The sequence below is a fragment of the Oryctolagus cuniculus genome, chromosome 2 (genome assembly GCF_964237555.1).
Source record: "Oryctolagus cuniculus chromosome 2, mOryCun1.1, whole genome shotgun sequence".
Lineage (NCBI taxonomy): Eukaryota > Metazoa > Chordata > Mammalia > Lagomorpha > Leporidae > Oryctolagus > Oryctolagus cuniculus.
The window spans coordinates 57,248,224-57,266,171 of record NC_091433.1 but is presented as its reverse complement, the minus strand read 5'-3'; the positions used below and the strand labels follow the sequence as shown (position 1 = coordinate 57,266,171).

Sequence of the window (17,948 nt, the reverse complement as noted above, 5' to 3'; positions counted from 1 at the left end):
CTGTAGGAAATACTAAACAGACCCTCTTGATACGTAGCTTAGTCATTGGAAGAGTTAAAAGATGAAAGCAGCAGTTTCAGAGTAAATTTCTGAGGGAATCTGGGGAAAAGTGAAGATTCAAGGATTGAACACTTTGGTCCTGACTGATAGATAATAAAAGCCATTGGAAAGATATGTTTCAAGTTTTTTAGAAATTAAGATTCATGAAGTACACATACAGACCACACATACACATTATTTTCCTTCTCAGTCTCCCAGTCCGGAACTCCATTGTTAATGGCACCACGGGAGGGAGGGACAGTGAAGAAGAGGAAGATGAAGAGGTAGTGGAGGAAGAAAGAGAGAGAGAGAGAGAGAGAGAGAGAGAGAGAGAAACAGAAGATGTATCAAGTGATACTCTGTAACCTAGTTGTTCTTCTCACTTAAACTTATTGTTATTTAAAACGTGTAAGAAAAAAGTGTTGGAAAACATGGTATCTATAGCTGCTTTTACAAACATTGTTACTATTGATGGAGAGACAACTTAGCCCAGGCAATGCTTTCTGGTCAGAAGCTGGCTAGGATCATGAGAGGAGTCTAAAAGCAATTGAGTCTTCCATTCGCCTGATGCACCTTCATTCTCTTCCCTTCCCCGGCATTTTGCAAGGATTTGGGCTAGTGTTGACCTGCAATTCCGTGTCAGGTCTAAGAGACACGGTCACATCGGATAAGACCTTTCGTTACTAAGCTGTGTCTTTTCCCGACAGAGAAAATTGGAAGATCCCTCCCCCCGCGGTTCTGCTATCGCAAAATCCACAAAGCCACTGACTCTCCCAGCTGTCAGCCTTGAGGCTTTCTTCGCCCAACTCCCTCCAGTCGCTTTTGGGGCTCTGCACCAGTTACGCGCTGTTCTTTTTCAAAGGGTGAGGGACTGAGCACCTCCCAACATCATAAGCGGCCTGTCACTCTGTCTGTCTGTGCAATCTTGATTGGCGGGCAAGACAGGGTCGTCTGTCCCCGCCCCCGCTTCCCTTAGCCGCGCTCGCCGTCTCTAGTTTTTCCCCAAGGTGGAGAGAGGGATTCCTGCAGGCGGCGCTTTGAGCAGGTGGAGAAGCATCCTTGTTTTGACTGTTGCTGCTGTTCTTCCTGCAATAGTGGATCTGAGCCAGGAAAGGAGGAGCCGTCTTCCTTTGATGGTAGCGCTTCAGTATACTGTTGCCCAGAACCTAGGCACTGCAGACACTTCGTCTCCCTCCTGTGCATAGTTTCATTGTATAAGTCACCTGCGTGTTTGTAGCTCTGTGAATCTATCTTCTGCTATTGCTCCGAGAAGTGGTCGAACGGGAATTTCAAGTGTTTGAACCAGAGGTGCAGGACCGCAGGGAGCTGTCTGAGGTGCTGAAGCTACCCAGGCGTTTGTCTCCACCGGCACCACTCCGGTTAGATTGCACGTTCCCCTTTCTGTCTTTCTGATTCCCCATGCCTTGGATAAGACTATTTTCAGGATCGTAAATCTCTCTCCGTATCATGGCTCACGTGAGACATTTTCGGACACTAGTTTCGGGATTTTACTTCTGGGAAGCAGCATTGTTACTCAGGTGAGTCCGCTTGTATTAACAGCTGGAAAACTCAGATTACAACCACTTGTTATTGATGAAGCCAAAAAATATGCATCTCTATATTGACGTGCTTAGAGTATCTCTTAAATTGCATTGTTGTCTATGTAAAACTACCTAGCAGTCTATTATGATGTCTAACAACAGGTAATTTGCTGTGTTTTTACTGCTAGTGTGTTTTAGTGATGGGCATAATATGTTAATTGTATCTGATATTACTCTGGAAAAATATTTCAAAAGCTTAAATTTTTCATTCAAATTGGATGTATAGCTTTGCTTTTCTAAATGAATTGTGTGTTATGGGTGTTATCTTTTTGAAGATGTCACAAAACATTAGCAATTATAAATGGGACATGGCTAACTTTTTAAAAGGAAGAAATATAGAACAATAGCACTTAGTGATCAGAAAAACTCGGAACATTGTTGATAATCCAGGCATTAAGCTAAATGAGTATTCTTTTTAATGACCTAATTCAGTAATAAATGAAGGCAATATTATACACAAGCCAATAGATATGTTCTATGTCAAAAATATCACTTTGAGTAAAGTAATTTAAGAGATGTACTAAACTTTAAGTTGTTTGATGACATGTCATTTTCTTATTACGTTGCAGTCATATAAGATAGGCTTTCTTTTTTCCTTTAAATTAATTTAAAGAAGATAAGGGAACCTTGGCAAAATGATCACATAGTTTTAGTACTGTTCTTAAATAATGCATAAAAACAAGGTACTTCTCATAGGGACTTTTGAGCCACCATTATAAATTTTGTTTTACTGATACTATGTAATTACCATAAAATTTCTACTTTTCTGGTTCACAAGCTTTTCATTAGTGTTGAAGTCAAATATTTGGAGAGACTGAGATCTGTGTATATTGATTTCTATCTGAAATGTGTAAATATTCTTTTCTATTTTATTATGTTATTTTTTATCTTTGTGCTACCTTAAAACTGTATCATACAAAACCTACCTACAGAAACTCACATTATTTTGATATACCTGTAGCTAATTGAAAATAGCTGAGCAGCCTATTATGTTCTTCAAAGTACTGTTTTTTTCTATAAAGAGTTAAACCATTTGAATCAACGTATTTTAGTGAAAAATATTTTAATGTGATTTAGTACATTTTTTGTAACTTTGCAGTTGATAGAAATTTTATATCTACTGATCAAAACTAAGTTGTAGAGCTTTTACAATTATGAGGATTTCATGGGGATGAGTACAAATATAATATAAAAGAGACTGATCATTTTATTTTGTTTCCTAATATTGTCAGTAATATATATTTTTAGAAGAAGTAAGGTAAGTTTTTCTGATAGTTACTTATATTTAGGGAACTTAATAGTTAAGAAATAGTTAGTAGTTAAGAAATTTTGGTCAATGAGACCAAATTTATGGAATGAAAATTCAACATGACACATAATATTCTTCTCTAGATTCTCTTATTAATTCTAGGGTTTTATTGAAATTCTCAAAGCAATTTATTTCAAATTGATCAGTATATTAAATATATTAATTAAGTATATTAAATAATTTTAGTTGTGGTTTATGAGTAAACTAACAATGCAATCCCTTGAAAAAGGCTTGTTAGAAGTTCATACGATTCTTACATTCTTCATTAAACTTTTCTTTTTTCTTTTACAAATCAAATAATTTCTTTGCTATATACCAATCTTAAATGAGAAACTAGTTCATCACTCTTATGAAGAACTTCAATCTTATGTAAAAAACTAAATGTTTTCAATTTCTGTGATGACCTGTGAAGAGGATTTCCTATAGTAAAGAAAGGGAAGCTCCCTCTACTGGAAATGTTTTGTAAAATAAGTCTTTCTGGAAAGGATTCTTTGTTCTTTAAGTCAGTTGATGACTTATTGAGAAAAAAAAAAAAAAAAAAAAAAAAAAAAAAACTTGTAAAGGAAAAAAATAAAGACAAAATATTAATAATCACTATATATGCATATATTTTTAAATTTAATTTTTATATTTATTAGACATACAGAAATTGCACATATTTAGGGGCACTGTGTGATGTTTCAATACATGTATACATGGTCTGTTGATAAAATCACAGTATTTAGTGTATCAAATACTTATCATTTCTTTGTGGTGAGGGAGATCTCTTCTAGTTATTGTGAAATACACACCACAGTATTGTTAACTATAGTCACTCTGCTGCACTGTTGAATACCATAACTTATTTTTATTACTTAACTGTAATTAAAAAAAATCTTTCCAATACAGTGCAAAGGCAAGAACAATCATACATTACCAGTATTTATATCAAATAAGTTACCAATACAAACTGTTTTCATAGATTTTAAAGATTTTTCATCTTTTGAAAAGTGCCCAAATAAGTTTTTATATGACTGAAGTTTCACTAGGGAGCACACACTAGTGAAGTGAGTACAGATCAAAAAATAGAAGTGTGAGTGTCACAGAAACACACACTGGCTCTCTCTCGCACCATATCCTTTTCTAGGCATTATCTTGCCCAGAGATAATTATTCCTGGATTATACAATAAAAATGTTGTCCTTCTTTTCAACTTTATATTAATAATCTTTTTTAGTATCTTTATGAGCATTTTGTTTATATGATTTATCTATATTACTGCATGTATAAACAATTTATTCATTCACATTGATATGTTTTATTCCATTGCAAGAATATATAACAGTTAATTTACTGTAGTCTAGATGATTGATATTTGTGTATTTTCCAAGTTTTGAATATTTTTTGGTGAACACACATATGCCTTTATGGTATTGTGTATTCTGAGTCCAAGACTTACTCTAGGAGAGGAATAGCTGGATCATAATGTGGATCTGATTACATTTAGCTCCAGTGGATAATGCCAGTTTTGAAAGTAGTTGTATCTACCTGCCTATCAACAAAGTTTGAGAGATCCTGTAACTTACTAGTTTGAAATTTGATCAATTAAATTCCATTATAAAAATTTATAGCATTTCCTTTGATTACAATTGCAAGCCCACAGATGATATTTTGACTCTTTTATTTCTACATTTTAGTGAATGAGCTTTAATAAGGCAAAATAAGTAGAAACAAATATTTGTCACTATGATTTATTTATAAATATTTATTACCAAAATATGCCAGGTATGAGAAATGTAATTTTTAAAGGGAATTTTTAAAGAGGATAATTATTTAAATACATCAAGTGATAAAACTTCATAAACAGCATAATATATCTGAATTTACAAGTAGTTAAATTTTCAAACTTCCATGTTGTGTTTAGATATTGCCATCATAAAGCAATTCTCTGGTTTTTAGGTGTTAGTTCTCATACTAATAAAATAAAGACAAAACAGCAGCATTCATCCTTCTTTGAAATGTAGGTTAGTGAATGTGAAAAACTCATAAAACAAATTCCAAAAGCAGGGATACTAACAAAACTATTTAATTTAAATTGATTATTTTCAAAAAATATAGTTTAATTTTTCATATTTACAGTTTGATAAGAGAGCTCCTACTTGAATGAATTATGGCATAGCCTTACACAAACTGAATGTGTGAATTTTAGAGGTTCTTAATAATCAGAAACCAAATATCTTATTTTTTTTTAATTCTAGAAAATATTGAATTTCTTGGTTTTGCTATTGTTTGCTTTGGAGGATGACAGCAATCCTTTTTAATATTAGTATATTGATGAAAATGTGCTTTAAGGAATATACTTTTATTATTATAATGTGTTACATGTGGCTATAGGAGTTTAGTTTTTTTTAAACTATGCCGCACACAATATATAACTCCTCATTTTTTGTTTGAAAATAGTCATAACTTATCCAGTGGATAGAAAAACAACAGCTCAAATCTGTAGTCAATGCCTCAACCAGATTGACATTGAAGATTCACAGAACAGCTTACAAAATATTTCCTCTTCTCTAAATGTTAATTTATTGAATTATAAAATTTCGTGCTGAGACAAGTTGATCAATAATTACATTTTCTATGTATGATATTCAGTAGTGCAACAAGAATTACTTGCCTAATTCTGTGCACAAATGTATGTGCTAAATAGAAATGAGATATGGATGATTGGAAACCACCACCTGTTCTGTTATAGAAATAAGAATCTAAACTATAATGCAAAGATCAAGTGATGAAATAAACACATTGAGAGTAATGTTTTAGGGAATGTGAACTATCAAGAAAGAGAAATATCAAGAAAGCTTGGTGCTTGTGTTGGACTTTGTAAGATACTTGTTCAATGGAAAGAAATTAGATACAGATTATTCTATGCAACAGGAATAATATATGTAGATAATGCATGCTTGTGGGATGATAATCGTCAAAGTCACCTGAAAATATTACAGTTTATGGTTTAAAAATATATTCCTCTAGCCGGCGCCGTGGCTCACTAGGCTAATCCTCCGCCTTGCGGCGACGGCACACCGGGTTCTAGTCCCGGTCGGGGCGCCGGATTCTGTCCCGGTTGCCCCTCTTCCAGGCCAGCTCTCTGCTGTGGCCAGGGAGTGCAGTGGAGGATGGCGCAGGTGCTTGGGCCCTGCACCCCATGGGAGACCAGAATAAGTACCTGGCTCCTGCCATTGGATCAGCGCGGTGTGCTGGCCGCAGCGCGCCAGCCGCGGCGGCCATTGGAAGGTAAACCAATGGCCAAAGGAAAACCTTTCTCTCTGTCTCTCTCTCTCACTGTCCACTCTGCCTGTCAAAAAAAAAATATTCCTCTAGCAATAATTATTTATTAGGTACAATAATAAGCTTGTGGAACTATAGAGGAATTACAGCATCATTTCAGAAATGCATATAGAGATAATTTATGTACAAATAATTTATAAGTGGATAGTCATTACTATAGAAAGCATTTTATAACTTCACTAAAAACAGCTCTTTATATCTCTTTCTTTCAGAGGTTGAGTTCACCAATCTTAATACGATTAGTACTAGTAATTAGGAATAGTAAGGACTTTGCAGATAAGAGGGAAATGATAATCAGCTTGATTTAGAATTTAAGACCATGTGTTTTGCTTGTTTTCTTCGTAATGTGGTCTCTTAAAATTAATAGTGGATTTAGATAGACAATTATGACTATTGGAAGAAAAGAAGATGTTGTAATTGGCTTTGGGCATTTTGAGTTTTAGATGCAAGTGGTGGAATCAGCAGTGCAGTGTTTTGCAAAGATTTAAATGCTGTAACTATACATTTAGCCAAGGGTTAAAAAGTGACCACAGGGCATGAAAAAAGAAGGCACACTTAAAGGATACAGGGAACAATTACTGAGATTCCCTCCTGCTAACGTGGAAGTTAGATTTATAAAAACCAGATGATGAAGCCATGGGTTTATCATAGTTCTACATGATGCATCCTGAAGACCAATTCTGATTAATAGCAGCATTACATCAATTTTCTGTAGACCAGTAAATTAGTCTAATTTCAATTAGTGAAGTAAACTAGTCCACAATTAAAAATAATGCATTTTAATCACTTACATTTTCTGAGGAAATTTTTAGGAAAATACTGTTAGGGAAGCTAGGTATATATTTTCCTTCTACCATGAAGCATTTATAGTGGATCCTCATTCATTCTCCCATAGAACATATTTCCTAACCTTTTCCATACCATTACCTTATACTTGAATTAACAGTACTTATTTAAAATAAATTCATATGTAGGCACATGACTGTGTGAAGGTTTGGTGTTTTAATTTTTTATTTCTTTCCAATATGAGAATGGTATAACTTGTAGTTTTGTCTTGCTTGGAGAGTAGCCAGTTAAATAAACTTGCTCTGAAGTGAAGGCAGGAATTCTAAGACAGAACCAACTGTTTAGCAACAAAAAGAAAGAGTGTGAATAGAATAATCTGTTGAGTCACAAAATATGAAACTATTCTGGCAATAGCATAGCAACAAAACACATTTTCTGAAAGCAGTTTTAAATATTCAGATGTCAGAAGAGAAAACAGTGGTAATAAGATGCAGTTGCATTATAGTGTATTTCTAAAATTCTTTCAGAATTCTCACAGTAGAGATGATTTTAGGAGAAAGTATTACCAGTAACTCACAGGCATTTCCATGCATAGAAGCAGTAAACCGTGTTACAGTTAGGAACAGCATAAAATATAAAGGTTTCTATTAGTTTCTGACAATAGTTTGATTGAAAAATTTCCAAAGCAAGAATGCTGAGTGCATACACACACACACACACACACACATACACACAGTTGCTATAACCCATCAGAAATTCTGACTAAATCCCAATATATTTCTGATACTACTATAAACCAATATAAACATAGAACAATTGGACTTACATTAGAGCAAATTGGTCCATCCAACATCATGCCTAAATCTGAGAATCTTTAAAAAAGAATTCCAACAAATGTTCATTCCTTACACTATAAATTACAAGCAACAAAGATTTTTAGTCAAATATATATATCAAATAATTTTATAAATAAAATATAGAGTGCCATCCTGTCTTCACATAGCCAAGTCAATTTCTTTTTAAAAATATATTCCTACAAATATTTCTCTTTATTGCTTCCTTTTACCTCTACTTAAATTGACCTTTCTGCTCATGGAAATTGTGGCTATATTTAAGGCATGGTGCTGAATGCATGAAATTTGGATGCTGTAGTTTCATAGTGCTCATAAATTCTACTTGATTCTCTCCACAGCTTCTATAAGAATTAACGTAGCTATAGCTACAATTCAGGCAGTGTGCAAAGTACTGGGAAAACAAATCCCTAACTTTCAATGTATTACTCTAAGAATAGAATGTGATACTACTTCCAACTTTCTTAGATTTTTCATACAAGATTTCTCTCACATTCTAAATTGTTAAGTGCTATGAGGATATAGGGTCATTTCTGATATTTGTGTCAACTCTGTAATGTTTAACTCATTGTCATTCTTGATCAACACATAATAAATCATAACTGAAATAACATCTGCCTCCCTGTCATTTCAATCTATTATTTTAAACTTAAAATTTATTCAAACACGTGCAATCATCTAGAATAAAAAGGGAATTTTGAATTCAACATTTTCTGCAAGACACAGAAATAACATAATCTCTTAAGAAGATGTTACCTATTTAAAAATGGGTTATAATACAGATATAAGTTGGTAGCATCTAATAGGAACATGAAGGATTTGTTTCTTCTTTGTCCCATGAGAAACTGAAAATTTGTATGGTGTAATGCATTGCTTCTTAACTTTTTTTTTTTCATTATTGCCTCCTTAAGAGTCTTTTTCAGACTTTTTTGGGAGATTGCCCTCCATAAATTTTTCTTTTTTTTTTTTGGCAGGCAGAGTTAAACAGTGAGAGAGACAGAGAGACAGAGAGAAAGGTCTTCCCTTGGCCGTTGGTTAACCCTCCAAAGGCCGCCGCGGCTGGTGCGCTGCGGCCGGTGCACCGCGCTGATCCAAAGCCAGGAGCCAGGTGCTTCTCCTGGTCTCCAATGCGGGTGCAGGGCCCAAGCACTTGGGCCATCCTCCACTGCACTCCTGGGCCACAGAAGAGAGCTGGATTGGAAAAAGAGCAACCAGGACAGAACCGGCGCCCCGACTGGGACTAGAACCCGGGGTGCCTGCACCACAGGCGGAGGATTAGCCTAGTGAGCTGCGGCGCCGGCCGCCCTCCATGAATTTTTAATAGCATGGACATAATCTATATTTGCTTATGTATTCACTCTAATTGTGCTTTATACATAAAAAAGAATAACATTTTTATCCCCCCAAGAAAGAAACACTTGCCAATCCCTTGACTGATGTCACCCTATGCTATAATAGTCACTACTCATTCATGACGCTTTTTAGACTAGAGTTATATGGTTTTACCATTTGGGGACATAACTTATAAAGCAATAAAGCATGTCTTTCTTGTTTTGACTTTTACTGGGGTTTTGCAGCTTTGTAAAATAACAGGCAATTGGCATCATCTATCTGTTGATACACTTTAAGATAAGTTGTTCCCCAAAACGTTACAGAACTTTAGAAATAACATTTTCCATAAAAGCATATGGTTTCTAGAAGCCACTGGGTTTTCCATCAATAAATTTCAAGTCACTACTGCCCTGGCTAAGTCACCGTTAAATCATTTTCAGAACTTATTTAAATATCTTTAATAAAGTATCTTGGAAATATTATTAGGGATTGTGCATTTTTCAATGACTCAAAATGTTGACTTTTTAAATTTCTGATGTTAGGAGAATGTAGAAGTTTATAGTTCCTTTTAAAGTTAGAATTATAGTTTTTTTTTTTTTTTTACAGGAGTGATATTTGTTTCTTACAGGATCTGGTATCGATAATTACATGCATTTTACTGGGAAGATATTTAATCAGTTTATCTGCTTGATCATCTTTGGGTGATGTTCATAGACAAAAATATTTAAAAGAGTGAGAGTGAGAAACTTAGAAGGACTATGTCTTATAGTACTCATAGATTGATGATTATATATGTATAAAGAAGTAGCCATAAACTTCATAAATCTAATAACTATTTCTACAATTATTGAAATAGGAAAAATTATGCTCAAAATGTATCTACTGTACCATAGGAAACTTTAAACAACAGTGGGAATGGTAAAGTGCATTTTTCATGTATGCTTCTGTAATAAGGTCAGGAAAACATACACATCACAGTGGATACTTTCTATGGTAATAGGATAATAACATCATGGTCTAAAGAGCTATTTTTTTCTAAACAAAATAGCACTTTTCTTTTATTGCAAAAGGCTGTCTGCTGTGTACTTTGAATAAAACATTTTCTTAAAAGTATGACTGCATCCGGATCTCAATAGCTAGTAGTGATGTTAGTTCTGGGTATTCATCAATTCAGGAGTTGGAAGAAAGCTAAGAGTATAACACACACACACTCACACATACAACTAATGGGCAGAATATTGCACAAGTAAAATGCTACAACAGAAAAGAATGTGGAAGTATAGGGTGAGAAGAAATAATCAGTAAACATTTGCTTTTTTTTTTCTTTTTTTGGTTCAGTTTGGCCAAGCAATACCTTAAGTGATATCCAATAACAGAAATGATTTAAATGTTGACAAAACAACCAAATGCCCTTCATCAGACAACTGAGAGAAAAATGTGAGTTTCATCTCTTTGCCTGGCTAATTTCTACTCATCTTATTTTGCTTTCTGTAGGAAACACTTTCTCGTCTCCCACCAAGTCTAAATGACTATGCTGATGCCTCTTCTGTGTAACAGTGCCACAAATCCCAGGGGTGTGGTATTTTTCTAAGTACTCCCTGCAGCTCCCACTGTGAAGTTCTTAAAGGCAGGGATGGCAACATATTACATGCTTATCTCTAAGGCTTAAAAGTGTTTCTTTCGGCACTGGCAGAACTCATTAATTTTTAGAGTACTGCTGTTGTTGTTGGGTTTGGTTTGATTTCTGAAAGCAAATTGACAATTTCAAATAAGCAACACAGTCCAGGCATAACCAAAATTGTTAGGCTGTCCTTTGCCTCTAGCTTTCAGAAGAGAATTTGGTAAGAGATTTGGTGCAGACTTTGTTCCATGTTGCTAATTTTGTCTGTGATATTTGCCTCTTAGCTCTCCCTTCCCTCATAGAAAAGTTTTAGAAAACTGTTTTAATTTTTCTATTTCCTGGCTATTCAGCTATGCCTCACATCTTCCTATTTTTAATCCATCTCTACCTCTATTCCATGACACAATATTCATTTTGCATGCTGTGATGGCAGCTCTTTCAAATATTAGCAAAAGAGAAATAACAATTCAAAGAAAAATGATTGCAAAAAATCAGTATTTCACATATTAAATGTATATTTAAATCAATATATTATATTATCTACTTTTTATAAGATATCTGTGCTGGAAATTGACAATGAAACTGAATGAGAACTCTTAATATTAATCAAGTAAATATTAGTCAAATATTAATACATATTCTTTCTAAAAGATTTATTTTTATTTATTTGAAAAGTAGAGTTATAGAGACACATAGATAGAGAGAGCTCTACCATCTGCTGATTAAGTCCCCAGATGACCACAGCAGGTAGGGCTGGACCAGACCTAGATCAAAAGCCAAAGTTTCTTCTGGGTCTCTCATGTGAGTATAGAGCACCAAGCATTTGAGCCATCTTGCTCTGCTTTTTCAAGTTCATTAGCAAGGAGCTAGATTGAAAGTTGAACAACTGGGTCTCAAACTGAAGCCCATATGGGATGCTAGTGTTTCAGGCAGAGACTTTACCCACTATACCACAAGGCCAAACACATATTCGTAAGACATAATATTTGAATTTATGATATTGTTTGCATCACAGTTCTGGGATCAGAATCACTGACAAGTTTATCATTCCTGAGGTAAATTGACAGCCATTGATATTACACAATATTTTTTCCTTTAAGTTGGCTTATATACATGTAATGGTTTATCTCCTGAGGGACTTTATAATGTGTACTTGAGAAATGATTTCATTTTTTGCTAACAAACAACTACTGAAAATTTAGCTATGAATAACTACCACATGCAATAATCATGAATATTGAGAAAAATAAACATCCTTTTCAGAAAGAAAACATAAGTGGGTCTTGAGCAATTGATGGAATTTGAGTGGGCAGAAAAGAGGGGAGAGTATTTTAGAAAAGAAAAGCATAGTTAGCACAGGCAGCTATTTCCACAGAAAATAAAAAAAAATTAGTTACGTTTCAAGTGACATTTCTACCATGGAGTCCTCAAATTTTCTTTTTTTAATAAAGCCATGCCTTGTGTTGTTTCAGACCAGATTACTAGGAAAAATATTTATAGGTATTCTGAAATTAGAAAATGTCATCAGATGTTTATTCAAATAATGATTTTCTCTATTAAAATGTTTCATTATCATCATGGTATTACAATGGAAGAACATTCTTTTCAGTTACTTTTAGTTCACTTATTTGTTGAATGATAACAGATATATATTTTGGTTAACAGTCATCATTTAAAATCTGTTGTGTATTTAATCTAAGAACTGAAAATTGATTATCACTAAATTAAAGTCGAGGAAAAATATATTTGTGACTTCAAATAATTGTATAAATAATTGTATAAATAAATGTATAAATAATTGTATAAATAAATGTTTCTGATTAGAAATAAAGAAGGAAATAAATAATAAAACTCTAACCCCAAGAACGTAAATGCAATACATTTCTACAAGGTATTTTATTATTAACATTAATACAAAATCTTTTAATAGACATTTAATGATATTTCCATCATTTCGTAATAATTCACTTAGAAAAAGAGATTTCTCTGTAGTCTCTTAAAGCACTAGGAGTTGTGGGCAGGTATTTGTCCTAGCAGTTAGGACACTCAAATAAGAGTGCCCGATTTAAAGTCTTGGCTTTACTCCAAATCTGGCTTCCTTTAAATACACTCCCTGGGACTCAGCAAGCAATGGCTCAAGTAGTTTGGCCCTTGACACCCAGCTGGGAAATCTGGTGTTTGTCTCTGCAAAAAAACATGGGGGTGTAGATAACTTTTATTTGCTGATTTCATTTCCCTTGGGTAAATTCCCAGGAGTGGGATGGTTGAGTCATATGGTAGGTCTATATTCAGATTTCTGAGGTATCTCCATACCGTCTTCCGTCTTCCACAGCTGTTGTACCTGTTTACATTCCCACCAACAGCGGATTAAGATTCCCTTCTTCCCACATCCTCATCAGCATTTGTTGTTGATTTCTGAATGAGAGCTATTCAAATGGAGGTGAGGTAAAACCTCATTGTGGTTTTGATTTGCATTTCCCTGATGGCTAGTGATCTTGAACATTTTTTCATGTGTCTATCTATTGGCCATTTGGATTTCCTCTTTTGAAAAATGTCTGTTTAAGTCTTTGCCCAATTAACTTGATTGTTTATCTTCTTCTTGTGGAGTTTCATGATCTTATTAATCCTTTATCAGTTACATAGTTTGAAAATAATTTTTCCAATTCGGTCTGTTGCCTCTTCACATTCTTGAGTATTTCTTTTGCAGTACAGAAGCTTCTCAGTTTGAAGTAATCCCATTTGTTAATTTTGGGTTTGATTGCCTGTGCCTCTGTGGTCCTTTCCAAGAACTCTTTGCCTCTGCTGATACATTTTCAGGTTTCTTCAATGTTCTTTAATAATTTGATGATATTAGGCCATAGATTTCGGTCTTTAATCCATTCAAAATGGATTTTTATGTAAGGTATAATGTCGGGGTCTTACTTCATACTTCTGCATATGGAAATCTAGTTTTCCCAGCCCAATTTGTTGAATAGACTGTCCTTGCTCCAGGGATTGAATTTGGCTCCTTGATCAAACATAATTTGGTTCTAGATGCTTGGATTGATTTCTGGTGTTTCTATTCTGTTTCATAAGTCTACCCATCTGTTTTTGTACCAGTACCAGGCTGTTTTGATTATAACTTCCTTATAGTATGTCTTGAAATCTGGTATTGTGATGTCACCAGCTTTGTTGTATAAGATTGCTTTAACTATTCAAGGTCTCCTGTATCTCCATATGAATTTCACCATCATTTTTTCCAGATCTGAGAAGAATGTTTTTGGTATTTTGATTGATATTGCATTGAATCTGTAAACTGCTTTTGGAAGAATGGGCATTTTGATGATATTGATTCTACCAATCTTTAAACATGGAAGAATTTTACATTTTTTGTATCTTCTTCTATTTCTTTCTATAATGTTCTGTAATTCTTCTTATAGAGATCTTTGACATCCTTGGTTAAATTTATACCAAGGTATTTGATTTTTTGTAGCTATTGTGAATGGATGGATCTTAGAAGTTCTTTTTTTCTGCCGTGGCATTGTCTGTGTATGCCAAGGCTGTTGATGTTTGTGTATTGATTTTTTTTATCTTGCTACTTTACTAAACTCTTCCAATAATCTCTTGGTGGAGTCCTTTGGATTCCTTATATATAGAATCATGTCATCTGGAAATAGGGATAATTTGACTTCCTCTTTTCCCAATTTGTATTCTCTTTGATTTATATTTCTTGCCTAATAGCTCCAGCTAAAACTTTTGAGATAATGTTGATAAGAAGTGGTGAGAGTGGGCATCTTTGGTTCAGGATCTCAGTAGGAATGCTTCCAACTTTTCCCCATTCAATATGATGCTGGCAGCGGGTTTGACATAAATTGACTTGATTGTGTTGAGAAATTTTCCTTCTATACCCAATTTGCTTAGAGTTTTCATCATGAAAGGGTATTGTATTTTATCAAATGATTTCTCTGCATTTGTTGAGATAATCTTATGGTTTTTGTGCTGGAGTTTGTTAATGTGATATATCACACTGATTTGCAAATGTTGAACCACCCCTGCATACCAGAGATACATCCCACTTGGTCCAAGTGAATGATCTTTCTGATGTGTTGTTGGATTTAATAAGCTAGAATTCTCTCAAGGGTTTTTGCATCTATGTTTTCATCAGTGAAATTGTTCTGTAGTTGTCTTTCTCTGTTGTGTCTTTTTGAGTTTTAGGAATTAATGTGATACTGGCTTCATAGAAAGGATTTGGGAGGATTCCCACCCTTTCAATTTTTGTGAATAACTTGAGAAGAATTGGAATTAGTTCTTCTGGTAGAATTCAGCAGTGAAGCCATCTGATTACGAGCTAGTTCTCATACCGGTGCCCATGTGGGATGCTGGCACTGCAGGCAGCAGCTTAACCTGTTACGCCACAGTGCCAGCCCAGGAATAACTTTTTCTATCTTTTCACTTTCAGTCTGCATGTATCTTTGTTGGTGAGATGTAGGCAGCAAATAGATGGGTTTTGTTTTTTAATCCATTCAGCCAGTCTGTGTCTTTTAATTGGAGATTTAAGGCCATTAACATTTAGATGACTATTGATGAGAATGACTTGGCCCTCTCATTTTTCTATAAACATTCCCATTGTTTACTTTGGATTTCCTTTGTGCTTTTACTGGGAAATATCCTTCCTTAACCTTCTTTTGTAGTGATGACCATATTTCTGTGTTTCTTTGTGCAGCACATCCTTCATTGTTGTCTGCATGGCTGGATGGGTGGTGACAAATTCTTTCAATTTCTGTTTGTCATGGCATGTCCTTATTTCACCTTCATTCATAAATGAGAACATTCCAGGGTATATATTCTGGGTTGAGAATTATTTTATCTTAAGAATTGGAGTACATTTCATGATTCTCTCATAGCCTATAGAGTTTCTGAAGAGAAGTCTGCTGTGAGTCTACTTGGAGATTCTCTGAAAGCAATCTGGCATTTCTCCCATGAATATTTTAAAATCCTTTCTTTATGTTTTTCTATGGAAAGCTTGAGTACAATGTATTATAGTGAAGATATTTTCTAGTCATATCTATTACACGTTCTATGTGCTTCTTGTACTTGGATGTCCCTTGTTTCCTCCAAATAAGGGAAATTTTCTGTTATTATTTCACTAAAAAGGCCTTCAATCACTTTCTTTCTTTCCGTACCTTCAGGAACTCCTAGAACCCATTTATTGGGTCTTTTGACAGTATCCTATAGATTCTCAACAGTGTTTTTTTCATTTTCTAATTTGCTTTTCTTGTGTTTGGCCTGACAGTATAATTTCCTGTACTTTGTTTTCTAAGTAAGATATTCTTTCTCCTGCTTCACCGATTCTATTGTTAAGGCTTTCCATTGCATTTTTCTTTATTCTATTGAATTTTTCATTTCCAAGATTTCATTTTGATTTCTCTTTAAGATCTCAATCTTGTGGGAGAAATTTTCTTTCATGTCATGTATGAATTTCATTGATTTGTGCATTTACTTCTGATTACTTCTAAGTAATCCTATGTTCAATTTTTTGAATTCCATTTTTACATTTCTTCAATGTTGTCATCTTCACAATCTGGTGTTGAAGTGCTGTAATCTTTTGAGGGCATGATGTTGTCTTCCTTATTCTTGTTTCTTGAATTGGTGTGGTTTTTTATTTCGCATTTGAGGAGATATTTGTTGGTTTCTTCTTTATTTTTTTTTTTTTACTGTGGTGGCTTTTATTTTTTAACTATGTCTAAGAAACTTCTATTTTTCTAAGACTACAATCCCAAAGTATGACTTTGTTGATAACTTAATATTCTTAAGAAGTTCATTATGCAAATTTTATTTTTTATTTTTTTTTTATTTTTTGACAGGCAGAGTGGACAGTGAGAGAGAGAGAGAGAGAGAGAGAGAGAGAGAAAGGTCTTCCTTTGCCATTGGTTCACCCTCCAATGGCCACCACGGCTGGCACGCTGCGGCCGGCGCACTGTGCTGATCCGATGGCAGGAGCCAGGTACTTATCCTGGTCTCCCATGGGCCGCAGGACCCAAGTACTTGGGCCATCCTCCACTGCACTCCCTGGCCACAGCAGAGAGCTGGCCTTGGAAGAGGGGCAACCGGGACAGAATCCGGCGCTCCGACCAGGACTAGAACCTGGTGTGCCGGCGCCGCAAGGTAGAGGATTAGCCTAGTGAGCCGTGGCACCGGCCGCAAATTTTTAATATATTCTAGAGTCAGAGGAAACTCTCTGGTAATTTTTTTTGTTTTTAAAAACTTTTATTTAATCCATACTTAATGTATACTAAGCTGATCTTCTGTATATTAAGATAATCGAAAAGAATCTTGATGTGAATGGAAGGGGAGAGGGAGTGGGAAAGGGGAGGGTTGTGGGTGGGAGGGACGGTATGGGGGGAAAGCCATTGTAATCCATAAGTCGTACTTTGGAAATTTATATTCATTAAATAAAAGTTTAAAAAATAAATAAATAAATAAATAAATAAAAATAAAAAAAAAAAACTTTTATTTAATAAATATAAATTTCAAAAGTATAACTTTCGGACTATAGCAGCCCCCCCCCCCAACCACCCTCCCACCCTCTCTCTCTTTTTTTAAATATTTATTCTTTATTTGAAAAATCTCATTTACAAATAGGGAGAGAGAGAGAGAAGGAGGGAAGGAGAGAGAAACTTCTATCCTCTGGCTTACTTTCCAAAATGCCACAATGGCCAGAGCTTGGCCAGACCAAAGTTAGGAGCCTGGGGCTCTTCCAGGTGTCCCTCGTGGGTATCAGGGGCCCACATACTTGCACCATCTTCTGCTTTTCCCAGGCCATTAGCAGGGAACTACATCAGAAGTGGAGCAGCCAGACATGAACTTACTCCCATATGGGACACCAGCACAGGTGGCGGCTTTACCCACTATGCTACGATGCTGACTCTGGTGATTTTTCAATTGAAAAAGAAGTGGGGGTTGATAAGGACTTCATGTATGCTGCTTGTGTGTCTCTCTGTGTGTAACTGTTGTATGTGTAGTGAATGAACACAATCTATAGAGATTAATGTTCTAAAATCAGGTAAAGTGAAGAAATCTTTGAGGACACATCAAAGAGAAATGATC

The 17,948-nt window shown here is 34.9% G+C and overlaps 1 protein-coding gene across 4 annotated transcripts in view; it reads left to right on the top strand.

Moving 5' to 3' along the window:
• The first annotated feature begins 899 nt into the window (after positions 1–899).
• The window catches only part of GLRA3 (glycine receptor alpha 3), a 197,423-nt gene continuing 180,374 nt past the window's right edge, over positions 900–17,948 (top strand). For 2 of the 4 annotated variants that reach the window (XM_070069662.1, XM_051832427.2), the window contains exon 1: positions 901–1,577. In XM_070069662.1, the coding sequence (XP_069925763.1) occupies positions 1,507–1,577 (71 nt within the window). In that variant the 5' untranslated portion in view covers positions 901–1,506. Of the gene's footprint in view, positions 1,578–17,948 lie in introns of all 4 variants that reach the window. The other 2 variants (XM_051832423.2, XM_051832426.2) reach the window with 2 other exon arrangements.